Source organism: Apostichopus japonicus, chromosome 16, assembly GCF_037975245.1.
Source record: "Apostichopus japonicus isolate 1M-3 chromosome 16, ASM3797524v1, whole genome shotgun sequence".
In the NCBI taxonomy this organism is placed as follows: domain Eukaryota; kingdom Metazoa; phylum Echinodermata; class Holothuroidea; order Aspidochirotida; family Stichopodidae; genus Apostichopus; species Apostichopus japonicus.
This window is the reverse complement of record NC_092576.1, coordinates 19,795,870-19,816,442: the sequence shown is the minus strand read 5'-3', so window position 1 is coordinate 19,816,442 and position 20,573 is coordinate 19,795,870. Positions and strand designations below refer to the sequence as shown.

Sequence of the window (20,573 nt, the reverse complement as noted above, 5' to 3'; positions counted from 1 at the left end):
CATTAATGTTTAAATTGTTCTATGTGTATTTCTCTGCATTAATAAGCAACTTACTTTGCATGCGAGTGATACTAGAAATGGAAATTGGGTCAATTTACGGTTTGTAACAAATTACATTTTAGTTTTGTTTCTTTGCTTTTTCATACTGCTTTATGTCATATAGTTTATGACAATCCAGGGTTGAGTCAAGCAAACAAATAATTTGTCTCTGAATATATTACCAAAGGTGGGCTCCTTGAAAACTTTCAGAAAAGTGGCGGGGGGGGGGGGGTAGGGTGGTGCAATATGCTTAAGGTTTTTATTTTTTATTATTCTGTCTAGTTAATCAATATTTAATGTTATAAATTCGTTATTTGATGCTCGAAACATTGCACTACACAATATCAGTACATTCTCATCACAATATCATCTCAGTTTCATTTCTGTATCATCAACATATTATCGTTTCAATATCAGTCCATTTTCAGCAAAGTATTTTCTTGGCATTGCACTGTTAATACTGATAAAATTTGGTGGTCTTAGCACAGTATAATCTGATGTTTTATAAAGACTGCTATGAGTCATTCTCAATCTTTCCTCATTTAAGGTCTCATAGATGCCGCCTATACTATGAGTGTTTCTCATTCTGTCCTCATTTAAGGTCTAATAGATGCCGCCTATACTCGTAAGAATCCTGGTGTAACAGTTCCTGTGACCTGTACAGCTGAAAAGGGTCCAAGTAGTTCAGACATTAATCAATTAAATATTGTTCTGTCAAGACATCATGAGAATTTAGATGACAATGGTATTTCTCCTGAAGAGGTTTTTGGTAATATAACAACAAGGACTGCTACATTCATGGTAGATAATGTCACAGATGGACAGACACTTTACTGTCAGCTGAGGAAAGATGGCAACAGATATGCAGTATATAACATAACTATAGATGTATTTGGTGAGTAGCATAATTGCATATGTTACATTTGCACTTCAGGGTTCAACCGTGGTCTCTTTCGAATTGCTAAGTATTAAGCAGGAAGGAGGCAACTTTCTGCATCTTTGAAACAATCTTCAGCACACAGTTTGTAACTTTGTAACAGTAAACTAACAAACACTATAGAAAGATGATCCAAAAGATGATGGTTTTAATATAGTAGTAGTAGTAGTAGTAGTAGTAGTAGTAAGTTGAGTCTCGTCTATCCGACATGCTCAGTGATTAACCACCGCCACGTATCACGATCTTGTGCAAGGTTTATTGCTTCCTAGAAATTGTTAATGTTAACGTCCTTATATTGCGACTTTAATTTTCCAAGCAAGTCACGGGCCTTCCTACTGGTTTAGCAGTATGTCTCAATGCTTCTCTTAAAGCAACCTTTTCTGGAGCGTCTTGCTACATGACCGAAAAATCTCAATCTTCTATGTGCGACTATGGATGACCAATGTGTCTGGTTGGTTTCATTGTAGAGCTCATCGTTTGATTACCAATTGTTATTGGTCCATCTAAAGTTGAAAATATTACGAAGTAGTCTCCTTTGAAAAGTGTCAATTTTGCGATCAAGATCCTGCCCACAGTTCGCAATCGTACAAAAAATACTTTTTAATTAAGCCTCAAAAATCCTAAGCTTAATATACGCTAACCATAATATGACAATTCCTCTAATTCTAAAGAAGACAGTTTGAAAGTAAGTAAGGTAACACGTACTCTCATGCTACAACACTTGCTTTATTTATTTTAGTTACATTTAGAAATTTCATTTCTAATTACTCTGTTCATATTGGTGTATAAATTGAAGTTCTAGTTACTACTTAACGTCACTAGTAATAGTCTTTACCATTAGTGTAGCTGAGCTTAAATGTTTTCTTCTTTATTTTACTTAACTTTCAATCTGAAAACTATGTAAGGCAAAATAATTTTCAGCATCAATGCTGTTGGACCTTATAATGATGTAAGTTAATTCAAGTAGTTTGGTGAGTATAAATGTCATATTGTTTTGGTATAGATGGATGTTAGAAAAGTCAACTTGTGTAAGGATCAAACAATTGAAATACGATATCTCCAAAGGCAATGTTTCTTGAACTATATTTTTTGTATCAAGTGTTCCAAGCACATTCACATGATCTCATGTCATAGTATGTCAACAATATCTCATAAGTAAACACAACAGCTGATTGCAAACTATGAATAGCCATTAATAACGCTTTATTGTAAAACTGCTTTATATAAATTTAATTTAATTACAGACTATCCCTAAAGCTAGCAACAATATTACCTAAGGCAGTATTTAGATGATATGTACATAAACTGTCTTATCGCAAGATGTCGACTAGGCCTATACAATACAGTTGACTTCAATAATGTACTCCATAACCACCTGTAAACATGATGACAATTACTCAATCTTTAATAGTATTATAGTGTTCAATGTATATAGCGATAAACCATGCTCACGTCTGACGTAGCACAATATATAGTCAACAATGATTTCTTCAAATAGATAATCTGTAACTCTTCTTTCCCATTTGGGCTTCTAGATCTCCCTGTACTGCAATCTACTCCAAAAGCAGATTTAATAACTGATTCAACAGTCACCATCAGCTGGTCAGCCTGGGATGAAGAAAATGAATATGGGGACTCTCCTGTGATCGGGTATACGCCTTACTACAAGCTGGCATCAGGACTGAACTGGTCTATCCAGGATACGTCTACATCTATCAAGACCCTGAATTTCACCTTTACGGCCCTCACATCAGAGGAAAGATACTCATTCTGTGTAGCAGCAGTAAGAGAAGGAGAGAAGGGAGAAGGTCCAAAGAGTCCAGCGCTGAATGCTACTACCACTTGCGGAGGTATTTTGCATCAACATATTAAATCACAATGAGTTTTAATAATTTTATCTGCCATGTCAATTGTTTTTACGGTCAAGAAGATGTTTATTGACCCCATATCTTGCCAGAATATCATTGCACTGTGTTTACTATTGTTGATTTTTTTTTTTTATTTGAGTAGATCATAAGGATATTTGAATAGCAAGCAATTAAAACTAAAGTCGTTGGAACTAAAGTCGTTGTTTTTTAGTAAATTGTAATGAAGTAGTATTTGTGTTGTGTTGTATATCAGCATTTCATGATTATCACAGTAACCTTTCCATGTTATCTCTTGTTAAATACACCTGAAAGTGCTTTGTTACTGAAAACTGAAAACGTATTGCCCCTAGGTTCTTAAGGGATATTCCAGCTGTTATAAACCTACAAACTCGGATTTTCATTTTAAATATTAACTGTAACCAATGCAATGGCGGTGGCGTGTGTTCGGATGTTAGTGGGTGTAGAAGTGACGTTAAGGCTGGGTAAATATGAAATCTCAAGAGATTTGAAAGCGGTATGCTTTCATACTTGGGACAAAGATACCCGTTACCCAGCAACGGCCCCTATTGATTTGGGTACAGACGAACTTACTTAGTAATGTTGTTATTAAATTATTTCTGAGTTCTGCTTTCGGGTCCTGAAGTAACATTGGATACAATGTCCATGACCAAACTGTAAAGTACCTAGCATGCTACTGTTTCTCGCCTGTCATGAACATGTATTTTTCTCGGCGCGTCTTTCTATAGGCTAACATTTTTGTTTTCCTTTACAAGGTAAGTAATACTATTTTGACTTATATAAATTTTCTGAATATTTAATAACTGCAATAACTTTCATTAAAGCCTGATGAAGCAACAATTGTCTCGGTTCTCAAAATTTTACATATGTATGGTATTACGCAAACGATTTATTTTGATGGTGCTTGTTTGCCGCCGACTGTGACATGACAAGAACACTTACGAAATAAGGTAACTAATATTTCGAATCTTTCGAAACATGTCGCTTGGCCTGTAATATTCACCAAATTTGTACGTATCTGTACCTACACAGTTTCATTTGTCTGTCACATTAATTTTGTTTACATTATTACATTATTATTGCTGGTGGATAACATGTCAATGACAGTTAGCCTCGTCGACAATTATCGCTCAGCAAAAGTGGTTGCATCGTTCTGCACGATCGAAATAGTACATATGCCGTTAGCTTTGTTTCAGGATCTTTCCACAAGAAGGGTGTAACTGATACTACACAATTTTTACTGCCAATAAGAGGATACCGCCATGTTGTTTGATGCGTAAACTTGTGCATAAATTATAATACATTTTAACAACTTTGTTTGACGCTGTCATTACGTAATGCATTGAAAGAGGTTTCAGTACCCAAGGTCTCGATATAACATGTCTCGAATACCACACTGATAATCAGTCAGGTCAACTGGCAGTTTATCTGGAAAATTGTGGGAAAAAAGCAACTGTAAATTATACACGGACAACTCTATATCGTCCCATTCAGTTATGGCGCTTGAGAGTCAAAAGGGGGGGGGGGGGCACTTCGGAGCAAGCAATCAGGCAGGGAGGACATTTTGCAAGTGTAATGCACTAGTACAAAGTGCACATCACAGTAAAAATTAGGGGCTAAGGAACACCTCCTTCTAACCTCCCCATCCTATTGTTTTTATTTTTACATAAACTGCATAGCTGCAACAGAAGTTGCAGCACTTATCTTATCCTTAAATGTCTCTTGAATGTAGCTCTGAGCCGTAATTGGTGTCCAGGGGTGAATCTCCGGTAATTAGGCGTTTTAAATTTGGCTATAAGGTAGATCAACATTGTGAGGTAGGCCTATGTGAACGTAGCATATTGATTGTTTGGTCGCATTAAACGATTAAACCTAAGATGGTAGATTCATCAGATTCAAACCCCTAACACATCCCTCGTAAACTATACGGAAACCAGTAACACTACTACTTTCTGGAAAGTTAGTATACCTTGTCAGTATTTCCCATGTCATTTTCATGTCTTCTTTTTGAAAAAAAATATTTATTAAGGGCGAGGCAAAAATAACTCATAAGCACGAAATTTAAACATAAAAAGTACGTGGATTTGAGTTCTTACATGTTACAATAAATCTTACGCATTGGCCTTTTGTTGTTGTCCAGACTATGGACTTCAATGAATGTAGCTAAATTGGAATTCATCATTAAAAAGCAACATTTCAAATGTAGTATAAATAGTTGAGAAAATTTCAACATTTTGGACATTCCATTCTCCTAATTTTCATGTTTGAGAATCTATAACAAAGCATAGGAACCTCAATGAAAATTGGAACTCATGGTTACTTTATTATTCCCAAAAAGTAAATAAACATTACGAGAAATATAGTTTGGACCTGAAGTTTAGCGCAAGCTAAATAGTTCTACGTATTCTTTATCACTATAAATAAACTTCAATAGACTTGCTTTGTCTACACGGTCAGTGATTTTACTAAGGCTAACCTTATTCTGAGATGGATATTTCAGAGACACTGATGGAATTTCTTGTATGATACTATGTAAACCACACCGAGAATTACAACAGGTTTTACCCCGGACCACTCCAACTACTCGAATGAAGTACGTAGCCAAGTAGTCGTTGATTTACCTAACGGAAGAGGTGCGTTTAAAAGTAGTCTAAGATTCTGGTAATTTGATCTCACCAAACGAGTTATTGGTTGGCCTTCTTTTAAACCGAACTACGAATGACTTAAATTTCCTGAAGCAGGATGTCATCATTTATCACATACCGTAGACAGCTTCACATGTTATATTTGAAAAATATGGTTACCAATATATTGACTTTATTTCATTTTTTCGGGGGTCTCGTTTTTAATGTCCATATTTCATATTCACACAAGTTGATCAAGATGAACCAATGAATGTTACGGCAGAAGTCGCTGGAGATGATCAGGAAAATGTGAAAATATCTTGGAAGGTGCACATAATTTTATTTTCAATGCAATTATCATGTTATTCTCCACGTATATTATTATGATATTATTTGTGGAATAATCAATAACACTGTAGAATGTTATTTAACATCATAGCTTTAGTTATGGTGCAGAAATGAAATATTTAGAAGCACTTTTTTTTAAGTTAATGAATGTATTGTATATCGGTAGTACTGTTAACCCTATTTTCTGGGACATTAGGGCCGCATTGAGTTTGCTGCATACTGCCTTTATTTCACTTTTATATATGTATCACTCTTGCTTTTGCCTTACATAACAGTGAGACGTTGTTCTCAAGGAGAAATCGTACAGAGAAAAACATTTTTACACTCTGATAAACTGGGTGGTGAGAATATATAGTGGAAATTGATTTCCCTAAATCATAAGACCACTCAATGTTTTACAATTCAAATTTAAATTTAATCCGTTTTGTTTCTACTTAGCTTCCAACTGGTGGTAGTTCATGTAGTGATGGTGTGACTTTGTTTACTATCTACTATGCATCAATTAACTTGGAACCGTCACATGTAGGCATACAAGAGGTAAAAGATCCTTCAAGCACCTCCTTCACGTTGACTGGTCTCAGAGTAGAAGGAAATTACAGCATCCAGATGACACGAGAGACGACTGTTGGGGAAAGCTCCAGTAGTAATACAATTTACTACTTTGTTCCAAGTATGTTGGTTAATCTTACAACGATTTCGTTCGACTATTTTTAAGTAAATCAAGTATTTATTTAAGGGAACAGTATTTTCATCCGTGTCTTAAACTGGGAGTTTGCCAAAAATTCCCTACTTTCAGGCTTTGTAATCTTTAACGTTACTACTCCTTAATGACACTTGCGAGCTGAACAGACCTTTGAAAAGTCAATAAATTAAATGAGCTAGTGCAATGGAATAAGCAGGCTAAAGTTGGCAATTTTATAAATCAGTCACACCACAGTTGCACAACATTACCAGCAAAATTGCTCAATGAATGTTTATTGCGCAGAAACGATCCTTCAAGACATAACATCGAAATAAAAAAAATAGTTATATGTACTAACCCTTTCTCGTCAATTTTGATGTTATCATGTTGTTGTTGTTTCTCTTGGAATGCGTTACCATATGACTGTTTGCAAAATCTGATGCTTATTATTTATATTAATTTTATTTGAATTTGTAGTGGCTTTTTTGTTTTTTAAAGGACTTCCACAATACCAAGCGGTTCCAGCTGCTGGTGAAAGCAGCTCAATTTCGCTAACAATTACCTGGCCGGTATGGGATGGCGACGTTGGGACTCCCCCAGTGGTTGAATATAGGTTACTAACCAAGCTGTCGGAGAGCAGCGTTTGGCCGAGTACCTTTATAAGAGTAAATGCAAGCAATGATCAAGATAAGTATGCTGTGATAATTACGTCACTTGAACCAGACACAGACTATGACTTCAGGGTTGTAGCTGTGAGAGAAGGGCCAAATGGGGATGGACCCCCCGGTCCAATCTTGGAAATGGTGAAAACAAATTCGCCTGATACGGGTAAGTACAACAACTCCTTACTGATTCGAGCAACATTGTACTTGATAAAAAAGTTCATTAACTATTTCGTCTACGTCCTAGTTTATCGTAGCGTTCCCGAACATTATGTTATGCTGTTATCACTGTCAATAGTATGTGTGGGAAATAGATAAATAAAAAACAAAACAAATTCATTTGCATTTACTTGGTTGTTTTTCTCCTTTTTCAAGTAAAATATGTTGAGACTGCTGTCATTTGTTAACCCATATTATAATTATTTCTATGGAACGTCTTTGTAGATCAGTCGTATGATATCATTGGTATCATTATAACGTTACGATGTGAGACAGTCATATCCGGCAAATGCTGGTTACCATGGAAATATTACTATATACATCCGCACTTTAACAATCAATGGAACATCACTATATACATCCGCACCTTAACTAACAATCACCTGAAACATCACAATATACATCCGTACCTTTATTAACAATCAAAGGAAACTTTTTGTTCTTCCCTTCAGGATCCGTTGGATTAATTGTTGGTGTTACAATTGGAACGGTCTCTCTTGCAATAATTGCTCTTGTTGCAGTTTACGGGTGAGTCACTGAATATGTTGCCATGGTTAGATGTTACGCTATAATTTCATTAATTTTAAAATGATGTTCTTTTCTTCCTCTCAAGAATATGGAAATATAGGAGATCTACATCCAAACCTAAAACTGTGGAACGACAAGCAGACGACTCAAAAGGTAAGTTTGTAAGTTCATTGTAGGTTTTAATTAAATCTGTCTACATATAATGCCAAACAACGCTGCACTATACTGTTGGCTTTAAAGATTTACTATTTTATTTTATGAAAGCCTATAGTGCCATCAATGCTGTTTATTTGCAGGAGACACTAGCACCATTCATATAGAAGAAGCACATATGCTGGTTTTGTAATCGCAGTCTTACATTTCTCGCATTAATGATTTCACTCTTCTTAACACCGTTATAGTCAATATTGTTCTTAACTGGCGTCAGTTCACATGTTTACATTATTAATAAATTTAGATCAATTAAACATGAACACAAAACCATCAATGTCTAATAAGATTTGATCCTTCCTTTTCCGTGAACTGCTATAATAAAATATAGAGGTTGCATTCCACGTTTGTTCAATCATCATTTAGTACAAAATATTCAATAGGTATGTGTGTCACTTGCGGTGAAATGAGTAATGTCGTTGATTCGCAATGACCCATCTATAATCCATCGTTGATATTAAAACAACTTGTTTTTCCCATTGAGCAAATGCAATACGATTGTTTTTTCTTCGACCAACTGCTAAAACAATGAGTGTGATTGTTCATAACACCTGCGTTATTTGTTTAATATGTATTGTTTAATATGTATTCATTACAAATGTTTCATTCTTACAGAGGTTACAAGCGAAGCCCCCTTTGCCTATGAAAATGTGAGCAAAGATAGTGGGCATGCCAACGTGGTACACTATGTTCCTTCTAAGAAACACGAAGAATGCATTCTGTCACCCACAGGAAATGATGACACCACTGATGGATATGAAATTCCATCTACTCGTAAAGATGGAGGAGCTCAAGCAAAACAAGAAAGCAACAAATGGGAAAACATGGAAGATGTCCGAATGTACCAAAACAATGCTGATGATGAATTTTCTCTTAGGAAACCGATGGCAATTTCCAGGTTTCCGTTGTTCATTAGAAGTTCTACTGATAAAGAAATGATATCGGCTACCTTTAAGGTGATGATAAATTCATAACGCAAAAATCATTCGAAAAAGTAGAGGTGAAATTACTGTTATACAATTGTCGACAGGTTGGGCACATATTCAAGTTTAATATGTTTTATTTTAAGGACATCGAATCAAAATGTCTTTTGTCATTTTAGAAGGTAACATGTGCGTAAAGGAAAGTTACATAGGCATGATGATATCATGCAATCACCTAGAGTCTTGAGTAATTCGAATGTTCGTTGATTGCCTATAGGATATTATTAATATAGGGCGTCGATGAGAAATTGAACCTAGAAAAAATAATTACGATAATAATATGAGGATCGGTTTGTTTAGCGTGGACTTGGCGAGATAGTATCAGTTACAAGATTATTGCCAGTATTTAGAAACGAACTATCACCATACGTTCATATCATAACAACAAGGTGTTGTACGTGGGTGAAATACTATACTGAATAAGTAACCGTTGTCTTACAGGTTTTTCGAAAGGTTTAACATAGAGACATTATAGAATAATCATCTATTCAGTACCTTTGTCACGAACCCAGTTTCTGCATTAGTTGCAAAATATAACCATTGACTTAACCCTGCAAATACGAACTCATTTACTCAGCTAACTAAAGGATAAAAATATGCCCATTGTTGAAATGTCTTGCTTCTATATATATGCAAGAAGAAATGTCATCGAAAGAGCAAAACTGGATCACTATGTACATTGTGTAAACTGCATGAACATGCAGCGATTATTTGAGAGATACAACAGCTAAATATTAATATACTAACCGATATGTATGTTCTCAGCAAAGCAGGAGAGGAAAAACACACACACGAAATATGACAAAACAGATACAGATACCATTATCGGGTAGAAGCAAAGTGCACTCGATACATAGACTAAATACGTGTATTCGTTTAAACTGTTTTGACATATGTTGTTACCGTCTGAGGAACACAAGATGCCATGCGGAAATTGACATTCATTTTGGTATCGTCATTTTCCACAATAATCTTGTCATTTTATACAAGAGATAATAAATATCACATAAACTTAATATTTTATTTTCACTCGCCTTTAATTTTGATTCAACATTTATTGTTAAGTGATGACTGTTAAATATTGTTTTTGTTTTTATGTTCAGAGTTTGGAAGAAGTAAGTCCCGGCAAAAATGCAGGCTCATTCTCTGGGGCATCCCCTGAAAACTTGCACAAGAACAGATTTGGAGATATTGTACCACGTGAGTACCTCGACGAGGAAGAACAAATTAATGAAAACTGCATGTTACAAGATAATAACCAAACACATGTATAAATATAATTCAAATAACTATAAACCCTTGCATAATTTTCATATTCCTAACAAGGTGACACTTTTGGGCACACAATATCAGTTTAATCTGTCAAACGTCATGAAAGATTTAAATTGATGCCAATGAATATGACAACATGTATTCGTCTGACAGCTGATGAACTTAGGAATTAAGGGCAAAGCGTCAACAGTTGGCAACAAACTTAGTAAAGCGGAACAGTTAACATAGCTAAAATAGCAAAAACTGGATTGTCAGAAGCAACTTAAATTGTTGTGAATAGCCTATCACTTCTCTATGTAGTCCATTTAATGTCATATTACAACTTCTCCTCACAGTGGACAACCATCGACCTTTGCTGAAATCCGTGTGCCTCACTCAGGGAGGAAACGATTACATTAACGCTTCTGTCGTGAATGTAAGTATTAAAATCTTTAGGCAATCAGTGCTTTAAGTTCAAGGTAAGGCGAGAAACACTTTTTGGCTAGTTCGGTAGTCAAACCAGTGAAATCAGGATAATATGTCCTGTACACTACCCAGCTGAGCTATACGAGACATGATTACTATCGCTATGTAGAAAATGCTTTGCTGGGATCGCAACCACGTGTATCCACTTGGATATATTTAAATAACATTGAATAGAGCACCTAATTCGGTTAAAAGCGGAACAATTCCTCTGAAATATTATTATTTTGCGTCATTTTAAATAAATACAATAAGTAAAAGAGTTATGCGGTCGACCAACTTGAAGTTTTTGTTGCCTTTCTTCTTGTTTACTTTGAGATGTTAACTGGAATAATCAAAGCGCTATTGTTATATTGTTAAATATTTTTTGGGGTGTATTTCTTTGTCTACAGATTCCTGGATTGAATCAAACTTTGATTATGACACAGGCACCTTTGCCGAATACTGTTGAAGACTTTTGGCGACTCGTGTTTGACTATCAATGTCAGACTATTATTATGTTGAATGATTCAGACTCGGGAAATCATGTAATTCATTAAATTAGGCTATATCATACTATTCTTAAAAGTTTTAATATTCCTCGCCTCGAATTAGCGCAGACAACTGATATTACTAGTCTCTTCTGGTTGTTTTTTTTTTATTACGTTACTAACATTGGAACAATTCTTTCGTATGTTTACCTTTACTTTCGAACCCAAATAAAATATGTCATACTTGCTGTAGTCATACTGATATCAATAAATGAAGGAGTATGATCTGCGTGGCACATCTGTCTGTTGAAATCTGTCAACAGTATGTTTTTAATTGTATCACAACACAGGATACTATAAAATATTAGCCAGATGTAAACGACAGCGAGTTCGGAACAATAACAATATCCACGTGCCTCATTGAGAAAAAAACAGCTTTATACAATCCATCAGTGTCAGGTTGCCCACGGATCGTATCGGGTAAGACCCAAATATGTTCATAAATTGTTTGTATTTACTTACTTTATCATTCTTATTTATATTTAACATGATAATAAGGCATTCAACACTAACTTCCAATCGAAGGGAAACCTTGTGAAGAGCAGTACTGTTCCATGCATTTTCGTTTTGCTTTCAGGAATCTATCAAGGTTAATCGCTTTATACTAAACAACTGGCCAAAGAGTGGTGATAGCCTAACACCCCTTATAAATTTCATCGCAGCTACAGGATTTGGAGATCGTGGTGCAACATTAATTCATTGCATGTAAGTTCTTAATCCGGTATTGAAGTTGTAACACCTAAAAAAACATGCAAATTACACCATAATTGCTTCCGGAGAGAACAAATATAACAAAATAGATAATAATTGTAAAATTAAAAAGACAAAGTAAAACAGCAAAACTGTTTGTATCAGTGTTTACCCAATGCAAGCATTACAACCGTCTCAGCTTTCTCTAAGTTGATGATCCTAAGTACACAAAGTAGTTGTTTTACCTGATATATTGCTGTATTGTTCTACTAGGCAATATCACATCAGTAAAATTTGTCTCAGATCAACTGTCATATAATATTGTTACATCTTCAATGTTTCCAGTATCAACTACTGTTCTCATTGATAGTATCTAAATTGTTTTTTGGGTGGATTTTGTTTTGTAGAAATGGCGCATCCAGAAGTGGAATTTATGTGACTGTTTGCTCTGAGATCAACAGGATGAAGAAGCGACAAACGATACAAGTGTTTGACACTGTTAAAAATATTAAAGTGTGTAACCCCAATGCGATTATCACAAAGGTATGTCGTACAATGAATACAACAATATTATGATAATACAGTTAATATTAGCTGTAGCTTTGTTGGTACTTGTGTATAAAATTATAGTAAACTATCATCACCTTGTAAACTCCCGCCTCTACCCAACCTGTTAATAAAGGGAATCTTTGCAAAAATCAAACAAGAAACGAATGGCATTGTGGTGTTATACATGATTTTACCCTTCAGTCGTCTTTTCATTCATATTTACACAATAAACATACGGGCTGAACATGTTGAAATGTAAGAAATTTCCAGCGATAAATTTGGACAGAAATGACCAGTTCACAGTCTAAATAGTTAGGTGTCCTTATTTTTGAATAAAGTTGTTTTATGTATTGACCAATATGGTTAAACAAATGTTATCTGCACTATTTAAGTTGGGCAAAGGAAGCCCGGACATACCGAGCCCACATTAAACCCAGGCGCCAGTTGAGATGCTAGAAGGCGAATGCAAATAACCAAGATAAGGACGTTACTTCAAGATAACAACATTGGTCAAAGTTAAAAGCACAGGCTAGCTACTGCCATGTAGGTATAATTAAAGGATGGTTTTACTCATACTTAAATTTTAATATGTCTTAGAACAGAAATATTTGAGTACATTTTTTTTACAGCTAATCTAGTGTATATATTCACCTTTACAATATGTTTACTCTCTGGCATAGACATACACCATCGCACTGTGGTACATGACAATAACACCAGTGTTTTTATGAAAAGAATTCTGTTTATGTTATAGTTTGTTAAATATAATATTAAAAGTTATATTGATTTATGTGGAGGGAATTGTTCAAATAAATTTTAGAAAACCTAATATTCTTTGTACATTGACTTTGGAATTTCTTGAGAATATCTATAATATTACTACGATGTCATGTTTAGTACAAGGAACTTGTTGAGCTCTATAGAATATCAAAGGTCATTTGATGTAAACTGAGATTCAACTCTGTAAAACCTTTTAAAATTGATAAAGTATGGAAGCTATTGAATTACTCTAATATTTGATATTTACGTCCACATTAGTGAGTACCAGAATACTTTTGCTTCTTGGAGGGTCAAACGTCACTTGTGATTATTAGAAGTCTGAAAACCTTGGAATACACACACGTCTAAAGTACAGCATGAATGAACTTGTTAGTTGGTATGAAAGTCTAACTATTACAATCTGGACCTTGCAGATAAATTAATGTGAGCAATGTTTAACATTTTGAACTCTTGCATGCAGGGTTACTGTTAAAGGTTCTCGAATCTAAAATGAGGCAAGGAATCATGATGCCGATTGGCTTTGTGATTTGTAAGTTAGGCTGGTTTCCTGATGCGGTATTGCAATATATGATAACCATCTTTTCTTCTCGTTCCCTTGTTTTCTATTATGGTTGGGTTCAGAGCAAAGCTGTGTTGATGCCAATACATTTCCTGGCACTGGCGGATCCAAGGGGGGGGGGGGGCAAGGGGGGCCATGCCCCCCCCCCCAGAGATGAGCCAAAAAGTGTTTCCGAACATCCGCTAAATCATATGATTGGAAATTAAAAAAATCGAGAGGAATAGCAGTGGTAGACTAGTCTAAACCTTTTCGTTTTCTGGTTTAAAATTAAATGCAGAGCTCCCAACTGACCCGCAAATCGCGGGAATTAGACCCGCATTCTAACACCCAAACCCGCTGACCCGCACAAGCGTCCGAAAAACCGCATTGTAATTGTCAAGTATACATACAAAAATTTGCATCAAATATTGACTTAGCAACCATCATTTCTTTAGCATTTAGCATAATAGAGTATAAAACCTCCTTTACAGCATCATTTGAACCTCAAATTAGCCTATATTTCTTTTCATTGGGGCAAGCAGCGAACATTTTCATGCCACGGGAAAGAATGAATTATCACCTACTATTCAATTTATTGATGTTACACACAAAAAATGCATATCTCTCAGAAAATTGTGGGCGACAAAAGCCTTTCTAAGTGCCACCATTTTACATGTAGGCATCACCAGGATTCCAAAAAAAGCAAAAGGGGTGTCCCCCTCCCCTTATACCCCTCCCCCAGGACGGCTATTCGTGGCATGGACCAGCATTTGCCTTCTCAAGAGTTGGAAGCTATGTAAATGTATGAGCGTGAGGATTTACAGTTTAACACCATTTTGCAGTAACAGGCTGGTTGTAAGAATTTGTAACCTATGAGAAATAACATTTCTTGAGAAAGATGATCCCAACTTTGTTTTATAAATATTTTAGAAAATTACACCTGGGAAACATTTTTTTAGAAGTAAATTAACATCACCATTGTAAACTTTTGTCGCACCAAATTGCATCTGAGGGCATTCAGCAACAGAAAATTTTCCAAAGGGGAGGGGGACACCCCCTCTCCTTAGACCCCTCCCCCATATCACTCTAATGCCACTTTGGCCCCTCCCAAACAAAGGCCCTGGATCCGCCAGTGTTTCCCGGTATATGTCTTTCTCTCTGTGTCCCTGACATATTTCTCGGTTATTTTCAATAATTGCCAACACAGCTGAGAAATATTCTAGTACATTTGATCGTCTGTTGTAATTCATTTGTATTAACGTATTAGAGAAGATGATACACTGTAATAAGAGAGAGCCTATATCTGTTTTGTTTTCAAGAAGCTTAATGCATGATTTATTTCATTGACAGTTTACATGTTATCTCTCAATAGAACCAGTACAGATGACTTTCATGGGTATAAAGCCATTTGAGTCTGAAAGTAGTAACACACACTATCAGTGTCACCTTAGCGAAGCCAATGATATTGCAGTGACTGCCCAAGTAGAGTCTTTCAGGACTGTTTGGACAAGGAATGATGCTAATGAAAATGTAGATCCACCAGCTCCAGTCTGGCAAACTAGTGGTAACTATAAACATTGGAGAGTAACATTGGACAATAATGGAAATAATGATGTCTTTGGAGTGTTTGGATGTGAAGCTGCGTTGGATGGAACGATCAACACATGGATCTCAGGGATATTTATGAGATCAGATGGTAAGTTACTCACAGCTGAAGTTAAAGGCTTGTCATACATAATATAATAAGATAATACTAACATTGTATTATCACAAGTGGGATGATAATTATATTTGGACAAGATTACTGGAGCAGCGTGTTCAGAATGGCCGGTTACATACTGTGAGATTATAATTTTTACAAGTGTCATGTTATATTCCATATGCATATTTATAAATATATTTCCTGAAAAGATCATTTTATTGGCGAACAATGTTCTAGCTGGGAGGCAAAAGTGGTTGAAGCAATAACATAAAAATAATATTGTATTAACATAGTCTAATTAAGGGCAGGCATTGGTACTGCTAATTAGAATCCGGAAGATTGTGGCACTGTACCTACAACATGTCTTTAATTACAATGCAGTAATGTGACTGAGGATAATGTGTAAATGTCAACTTCAGTATGTACGAATACGACGTTTGCTGGACAAATCAAAATACATTTTTTAAAGCTTCCTGCTCCTACGCACACATTTGGAGGACTATGACATCAGCATTATGTTGGACTCTTGAATAAGATTCCATGCTTGACATTAGATCTCTTTGTGGAGTCAACTTGTTAATATCAAGGTGAGACAGATGCAAGCATACATATCCAGCTAATTATGTACCATAATATTAAAAGTTCTTGTAAAGTTTTACTGATATTTTTACTGTAGAATTTATTATACTGAGTCATTAATGATGAAATGTAATATAATAAGTGCGGATAATTAAACTTATTCTAAATGATAATCTCGTCAACATTTTGTTAAATGTTCGATCTAGTATTTAATACAATATAAATTTACACTAGCCAATATAAATCATGGATTGTTACAACATATTTAATTTCAGCTGATATTGCACCCAGTGATGAGTTGGTCTCAGTAACTGTCAATGCTGGTGATACACGTGTAAGCATTGGAATGAACATCACCGGATCAAAGAATGTTGCAGACTTCAGATGGTCGAAGGATAATGTAAGAAACAATGATATTAATGGACAGGATACTTGGAGTATCAGTGGACAAGTTGAGGTAGATGATGCTGGTGTCTATGAGTGTCATAACATCCATGAGAGGAGTGTTGCAAAACAAGGTCTAAAACTGTTGATAGTACGAGGTTTGTAATTGTGTATCCTATATATTTGATATATTTGGAATGTTTACTCACAGTGTTCATCCTCACTTCATCTCTATTCTAAGAAAACACAGAATACAAACGCATATTGTCAACTAATTACACACTCTGCCAAACCATAGAAGGCTGAAAATTAGATGCGCTCAAGGATGAATCCCAATGGCAGTACTTTGGGTAGAGTATGCAAAATTATCAATGCTCGAGTGAACCTGAGGAATTATTCAATTGGCATGCTAATTTAAATTAAAATAAGGTATCTGAGAATATCCATATATTTTGTTTTACTTCACTATTTTTTTTTCATTAATTAAGTTTTGTTCACTAATTTGAAATATTGTGGAGAATTTCTTTTATCTAAAATGCATTACTTTAACTCCGATTTTGAATGATGTTTTAACGAACATCCTTCACCAAAGGTGAATTGGTACAGTCGATAAATATATTACAGGTGAAAGCTGCACTTACAGAAGTCACTTCTGATTTTATATTGACTAATTGGTGTAAGTTATGAATATCACATAAATCTTTCTTTCATCTATAGTATTTCTAGATCAATTTTCTTTCCTCAATATTGCTGTTTTCTGTTAAATAATCATCACAAGCGAACAAGAAGCGATTATATATTACGTTTTAAATTTCAAAACCAGTGTGAGAGCAAGAACAGCTTGTTTGAGAAACGTGTGCATTACTTAAAAGAGCTATAAACCCTAACTACCTGCTTAGAGAAAACCGTTTTGCAGAACGCTGTTTTTAACAAGAAGCAAGACGAATGCTTGAAAACATTTCTTTCAACCTTAAAATTCGATTGGATCGTCACCCAAGGCATTTGCCCTTTGTTTGAATTCCGACAGTTCCTGCTCGTTTCTTTTTCAATACGTCTGTCACCAAGCTTTGGCAGTTTATGAAAGTACACCCATGTTCGGTAAGTTACTGAATGGTGACAATAAAATTGAGTTAACTCAACAGAGAACAACTTTGTCATCAGGTGATATGTGTTACAGGGCCCCTAAGTAATGTCAATAATTTGTATGTTTTTTGCAACAAATAGTTGCATTATTAGTCAATATTATAGAATGTTATAATTAATCTAAGAATCTTAGAATAGAAATGCTTGGTAGGTGTGCATATCTGGTGTGTGTAGATTATTTGGAAAAGTTGAGAATATTCTAGAAGAGTTAGAACATTTGAGAACAATTTATATCATCTCAACACAGTACACATTGGAACATGCTAGAACATTGGACTGCTGCCAAGGGGACATCCCCTGTGCTATTTTTAGAACACTAGGTGAGGATTTCCTGGAAAGGTGAAGTGACCTTTTGGATTGGTTGAACTGAGCTGGAGCTACTGTAAGATGCTTCTAGAATGGATGGACGTTGCAAGATCTTTCTGGACTTGTGGAAATGCTATATAAGCACCTGATAATTGGAGATCAAAAAGTTGTAACCATCTTGGCTCCAGGAATTTAATAAGATCTCGCTCAAGTGAATCCTACAATTCAAGTGTGAGTAAATACTCACTTAGTTTGACAGTGAAGTTATAGCTGTCTTTATATTAGTGGATTTGTCACAAGTTTACCGGCTTCGAAGTCGTCCATCGTTGTGTAGCCGTCTTCGGTTCTGTGCCAATCAGCACTACTTATTGTGGCCTCTGAGTAACCCAAGGACAGGAATCCAAGGATAAACAAGCTGCGCAACTTGGACATTTATTCATAGTCAACCTCCGAAGTGGAAGTCATCAAGTTGGGAGCTGGATTTCTTCAATATTGGACATTCGTCCGCCGACAAGTTTCACCATTAATTGTACGCTGGAATAATTGCCAGGACGTTTTGTCACTGGACTTATGCTGCAGCTCGTGTCGCGGCGCACACCAGGTCGTGAGTAAATTACAGAGTAACTAATTAAATCTGTTTTACTGTAAACTGCTTAGATATTGATATATGATCTTTGTTTGATTTTAATTACCTTGAACACACAATTAAATAAATACTTATTGTTATATTTAAAGTTAAGTTTTACAGTGTATTGTTTAGTCATTTGAGTTGTGAACCCAAAGGGAGGTGTATTCTGGCCTTGATCGAGTTGATCGTAACATATATCATGTGATATGCTGCTGAAGTCAAAGTGAAAGTATGTGACAAAATAGAAATCATCTTTCTACACCCTATGTTTTTGCTATACATAAATTCAAGCATTTGTCTTCCTGAAAGTTGCTGTTATGTTATATGCTCACTTTGTTGTTTAAGTAAAAATAAAGTGGGTCACACTCAGACAAGATGAGACTCTTGTTTGCGTGCATATCTTGACTCAATGTGAACGCATTAATATCTGAGGTAATAGGTGGATGTGTGCCCCTTTTTTTCTCACTCAGATGTTTCAGTGAAAACACAGGGAATAGATTTATAGCAAGGGAAAGAAATGACATGGTTTGTACCATTACCAGCTACGGACATAACACTGTTCACCATTGCTTCCCTTTTTGTGTTACCACGGCTCCCCTAGAACTTTACAAATATTCATTAACCTCAACATCTCGTCAGCAAGATTCCATCAACACATTCGTAAGATAATGGGAGATAAATTGTCCTTCTCATATGAACTTGGAAGGAAAATTTTATCTTTAAATAGATAGAAGAAAAAGTAAAGAGCTTTTAAGATTCCCCATTTGACGCCCTCATTAATCACATGCTTTCACGAATCGCACTTTCTATAGAAAGGTCCGAGATACCAGGTTCAGTACCACTGGCGTAGATCCCTTGGAAAGCCAAGGTATCACGCTATGATGTTCAATTTGGTAATACAAATTAACTGTTGTCAGTTATTTTGTAAGATTTATGAAGAAAAAAGCTCCAGTTATATCATCGAATCCACAATGCATTTTTGCATTGTGGTGGTTACATTTTTGTCTTTGATGATTGACAGATGCTTTAATGATAGACTCCCATGTTGCACTGGTACACGGTACTTTCGTTTTGTGGAATTGAACATTCTCACCCAATCAAAGATAAATAATCTAAATAAAGTCACCTTGGGATATGTCATATTATTCCTCGCAATTACATTGTGGATATATATGTATATCCTCAGTCCCATGTCAAACACAAAAAAAAATGTGTCACTTTGCACGTATAGGTTCAAACCAAGAAAACAAATCTTCATCCTTCTCAATATAATTACATGCAATGCCAGCCTGTATTCGTCATAAAACGTGAAAAACATCATTCAAAAGTTTCTTTGAGCAGAAGTCCCCAGTTGTAAACAATCTTCATATCCACTAACTGACTTTTTAGTCATATGTTAGTTACAAACTCAATCAGCTTAAATCTCTTCCTTGTTGACTTGTTTGTACCATTGTTTCTAGTAAAACGAACTAAGGAAAGTTCAACGATGTTAGCAACTGTTGGCAAGGTACAAGGGTGATTGGTGTTGGCTTCATAGGCGTAGGAGGCTGGGGGGCTGGGTCTGCACCCCCGAACCAATTTTTTTGGGTGAAAACTCGGGCAAAATGCTGATAATTTATCGGGCACCTACTGAGCGAAAAATTATTTGCAATGTGTTTTCCAATGATTAAACTGATATTATTATCATCAAAATTATGGTAACGACTTCCCCAGTAATTCTAACCAATATGGAAGTGTAATAACACGGCAAATGATTGTATGTTATTGGCATGCAATGTAATAACCGACGCTTGCCTATATGATATGCACATGGTGCACAGTAGACGACCTTCGTATTATTTTTGTGAATGCAAAACCTATATCGGCTTCTGCGAAGGTGAAAGGTCATTTGA

General features: G+C 35.6%; 2 protein-coding genes across 2 annotated transcripts in view; both read left to right on the top strand.

The window, feature by feature from the left end:
• The window catches only part of LOC139982770 (angiopoietin-1 receptor-like), a 47,654-nt gene extending 35,038 nt beyond the window's left edge, over positions 1 to 12,616 (top strand). Inside the window, exons 9-22 of the mRNA XM_071995857.1 lie at positions 641 to 934; positions 2,512 to 2,826; positions 5,737 to 5,813; positions 6,273 to 6,504; positions 7,015 to 7,344; positions 7,850 to 7,925; positions 8,011 to 8,078; positions 8,751 to 9,091; positions 10,222 to 10,318; positions 10,726 to 10,805; positions 11,245 to 11,379; positions 11,673 to 11,802; positions 11,960 to 12,087; positions 12,480 to 12,616. Of these exons, the coding sequence (XP_071851958.1) occupies positions 641 to 934; positions 2,512 to 2,826; positions 5,737 to 5,813; positions 6,273 to 6,504; positions 7,015 to 7,344; positions 7,850 to 7,925; positions 8,011 to 8,078; positions 8,751 to 9,091; positions 10,222 to 10,318; positions 10,726 to 10,805; positions 11,245 to 11,379; positions 11,673 to 11,690 (2,063 nt within the window). The 3' untranslated portion in view covers positions 11,691 to 11,802; positions 11,960 to 12,087; positions 12,480 to 12,616. The remainder of the gene's footprint in view (positions 1 to 640; positions 935 to 2,511; positions 2,827 to 5,736; positions 5,814 to 6,272; positions 6,505 to 7,014; positions 7,345 to 7,849; positions 7,926 to 8,010; positions 8,079 to 8,750; positions 9,092 to 10,221; positions 10,319 to 10,725; positions 10,806 to 11,244; positions 11,380 to 11,672; positions 11,803 to 11,959; positions 12,088 to 12,479) is intronic.
• Positions 12,617 to 15,316: 2,700 nt separating this feature from the next.
• On the top strand, positions 15,317 to 19,101 carry LOC139983476 (uncharacterized). The gene is made up of 2 exons (XM_071997033.1): positions 15,317 to 15,635; positions 16,496 to 19,101. The coding sequence occupies exons 1-2, from the start codon at positions 15,323 to 15,325 to the stop codon at positions 16,768 to 16,770; spliced, it is 588 nt and encodes a 195-aa protein (XP_071853134.1). The 5' UTR covers positions 15,317 to 15,322; the 3' UTR covers positions 16,771 to 19,101.
• Positions 19,102 to 20,573: the final 1,472 nt, after the last annotated feature.

Bases quoted from the DNA above. Each gene is read 5' to 3' on its own strand.
- LOC139983476 (XM_071997033.1), top strand. From the start codon at position 15,323: ATGACTTTCATGGGTATAAAGCCATTTGAGTCTGAAAGTAGTAACACA. The intron at 15,636-16,495 runs GTAAGTTACTCA...ATTTAATTTCAG, and splicing joins GATATTTATGAGATCAGATG to CTGATATTGCACCCAGTGAT.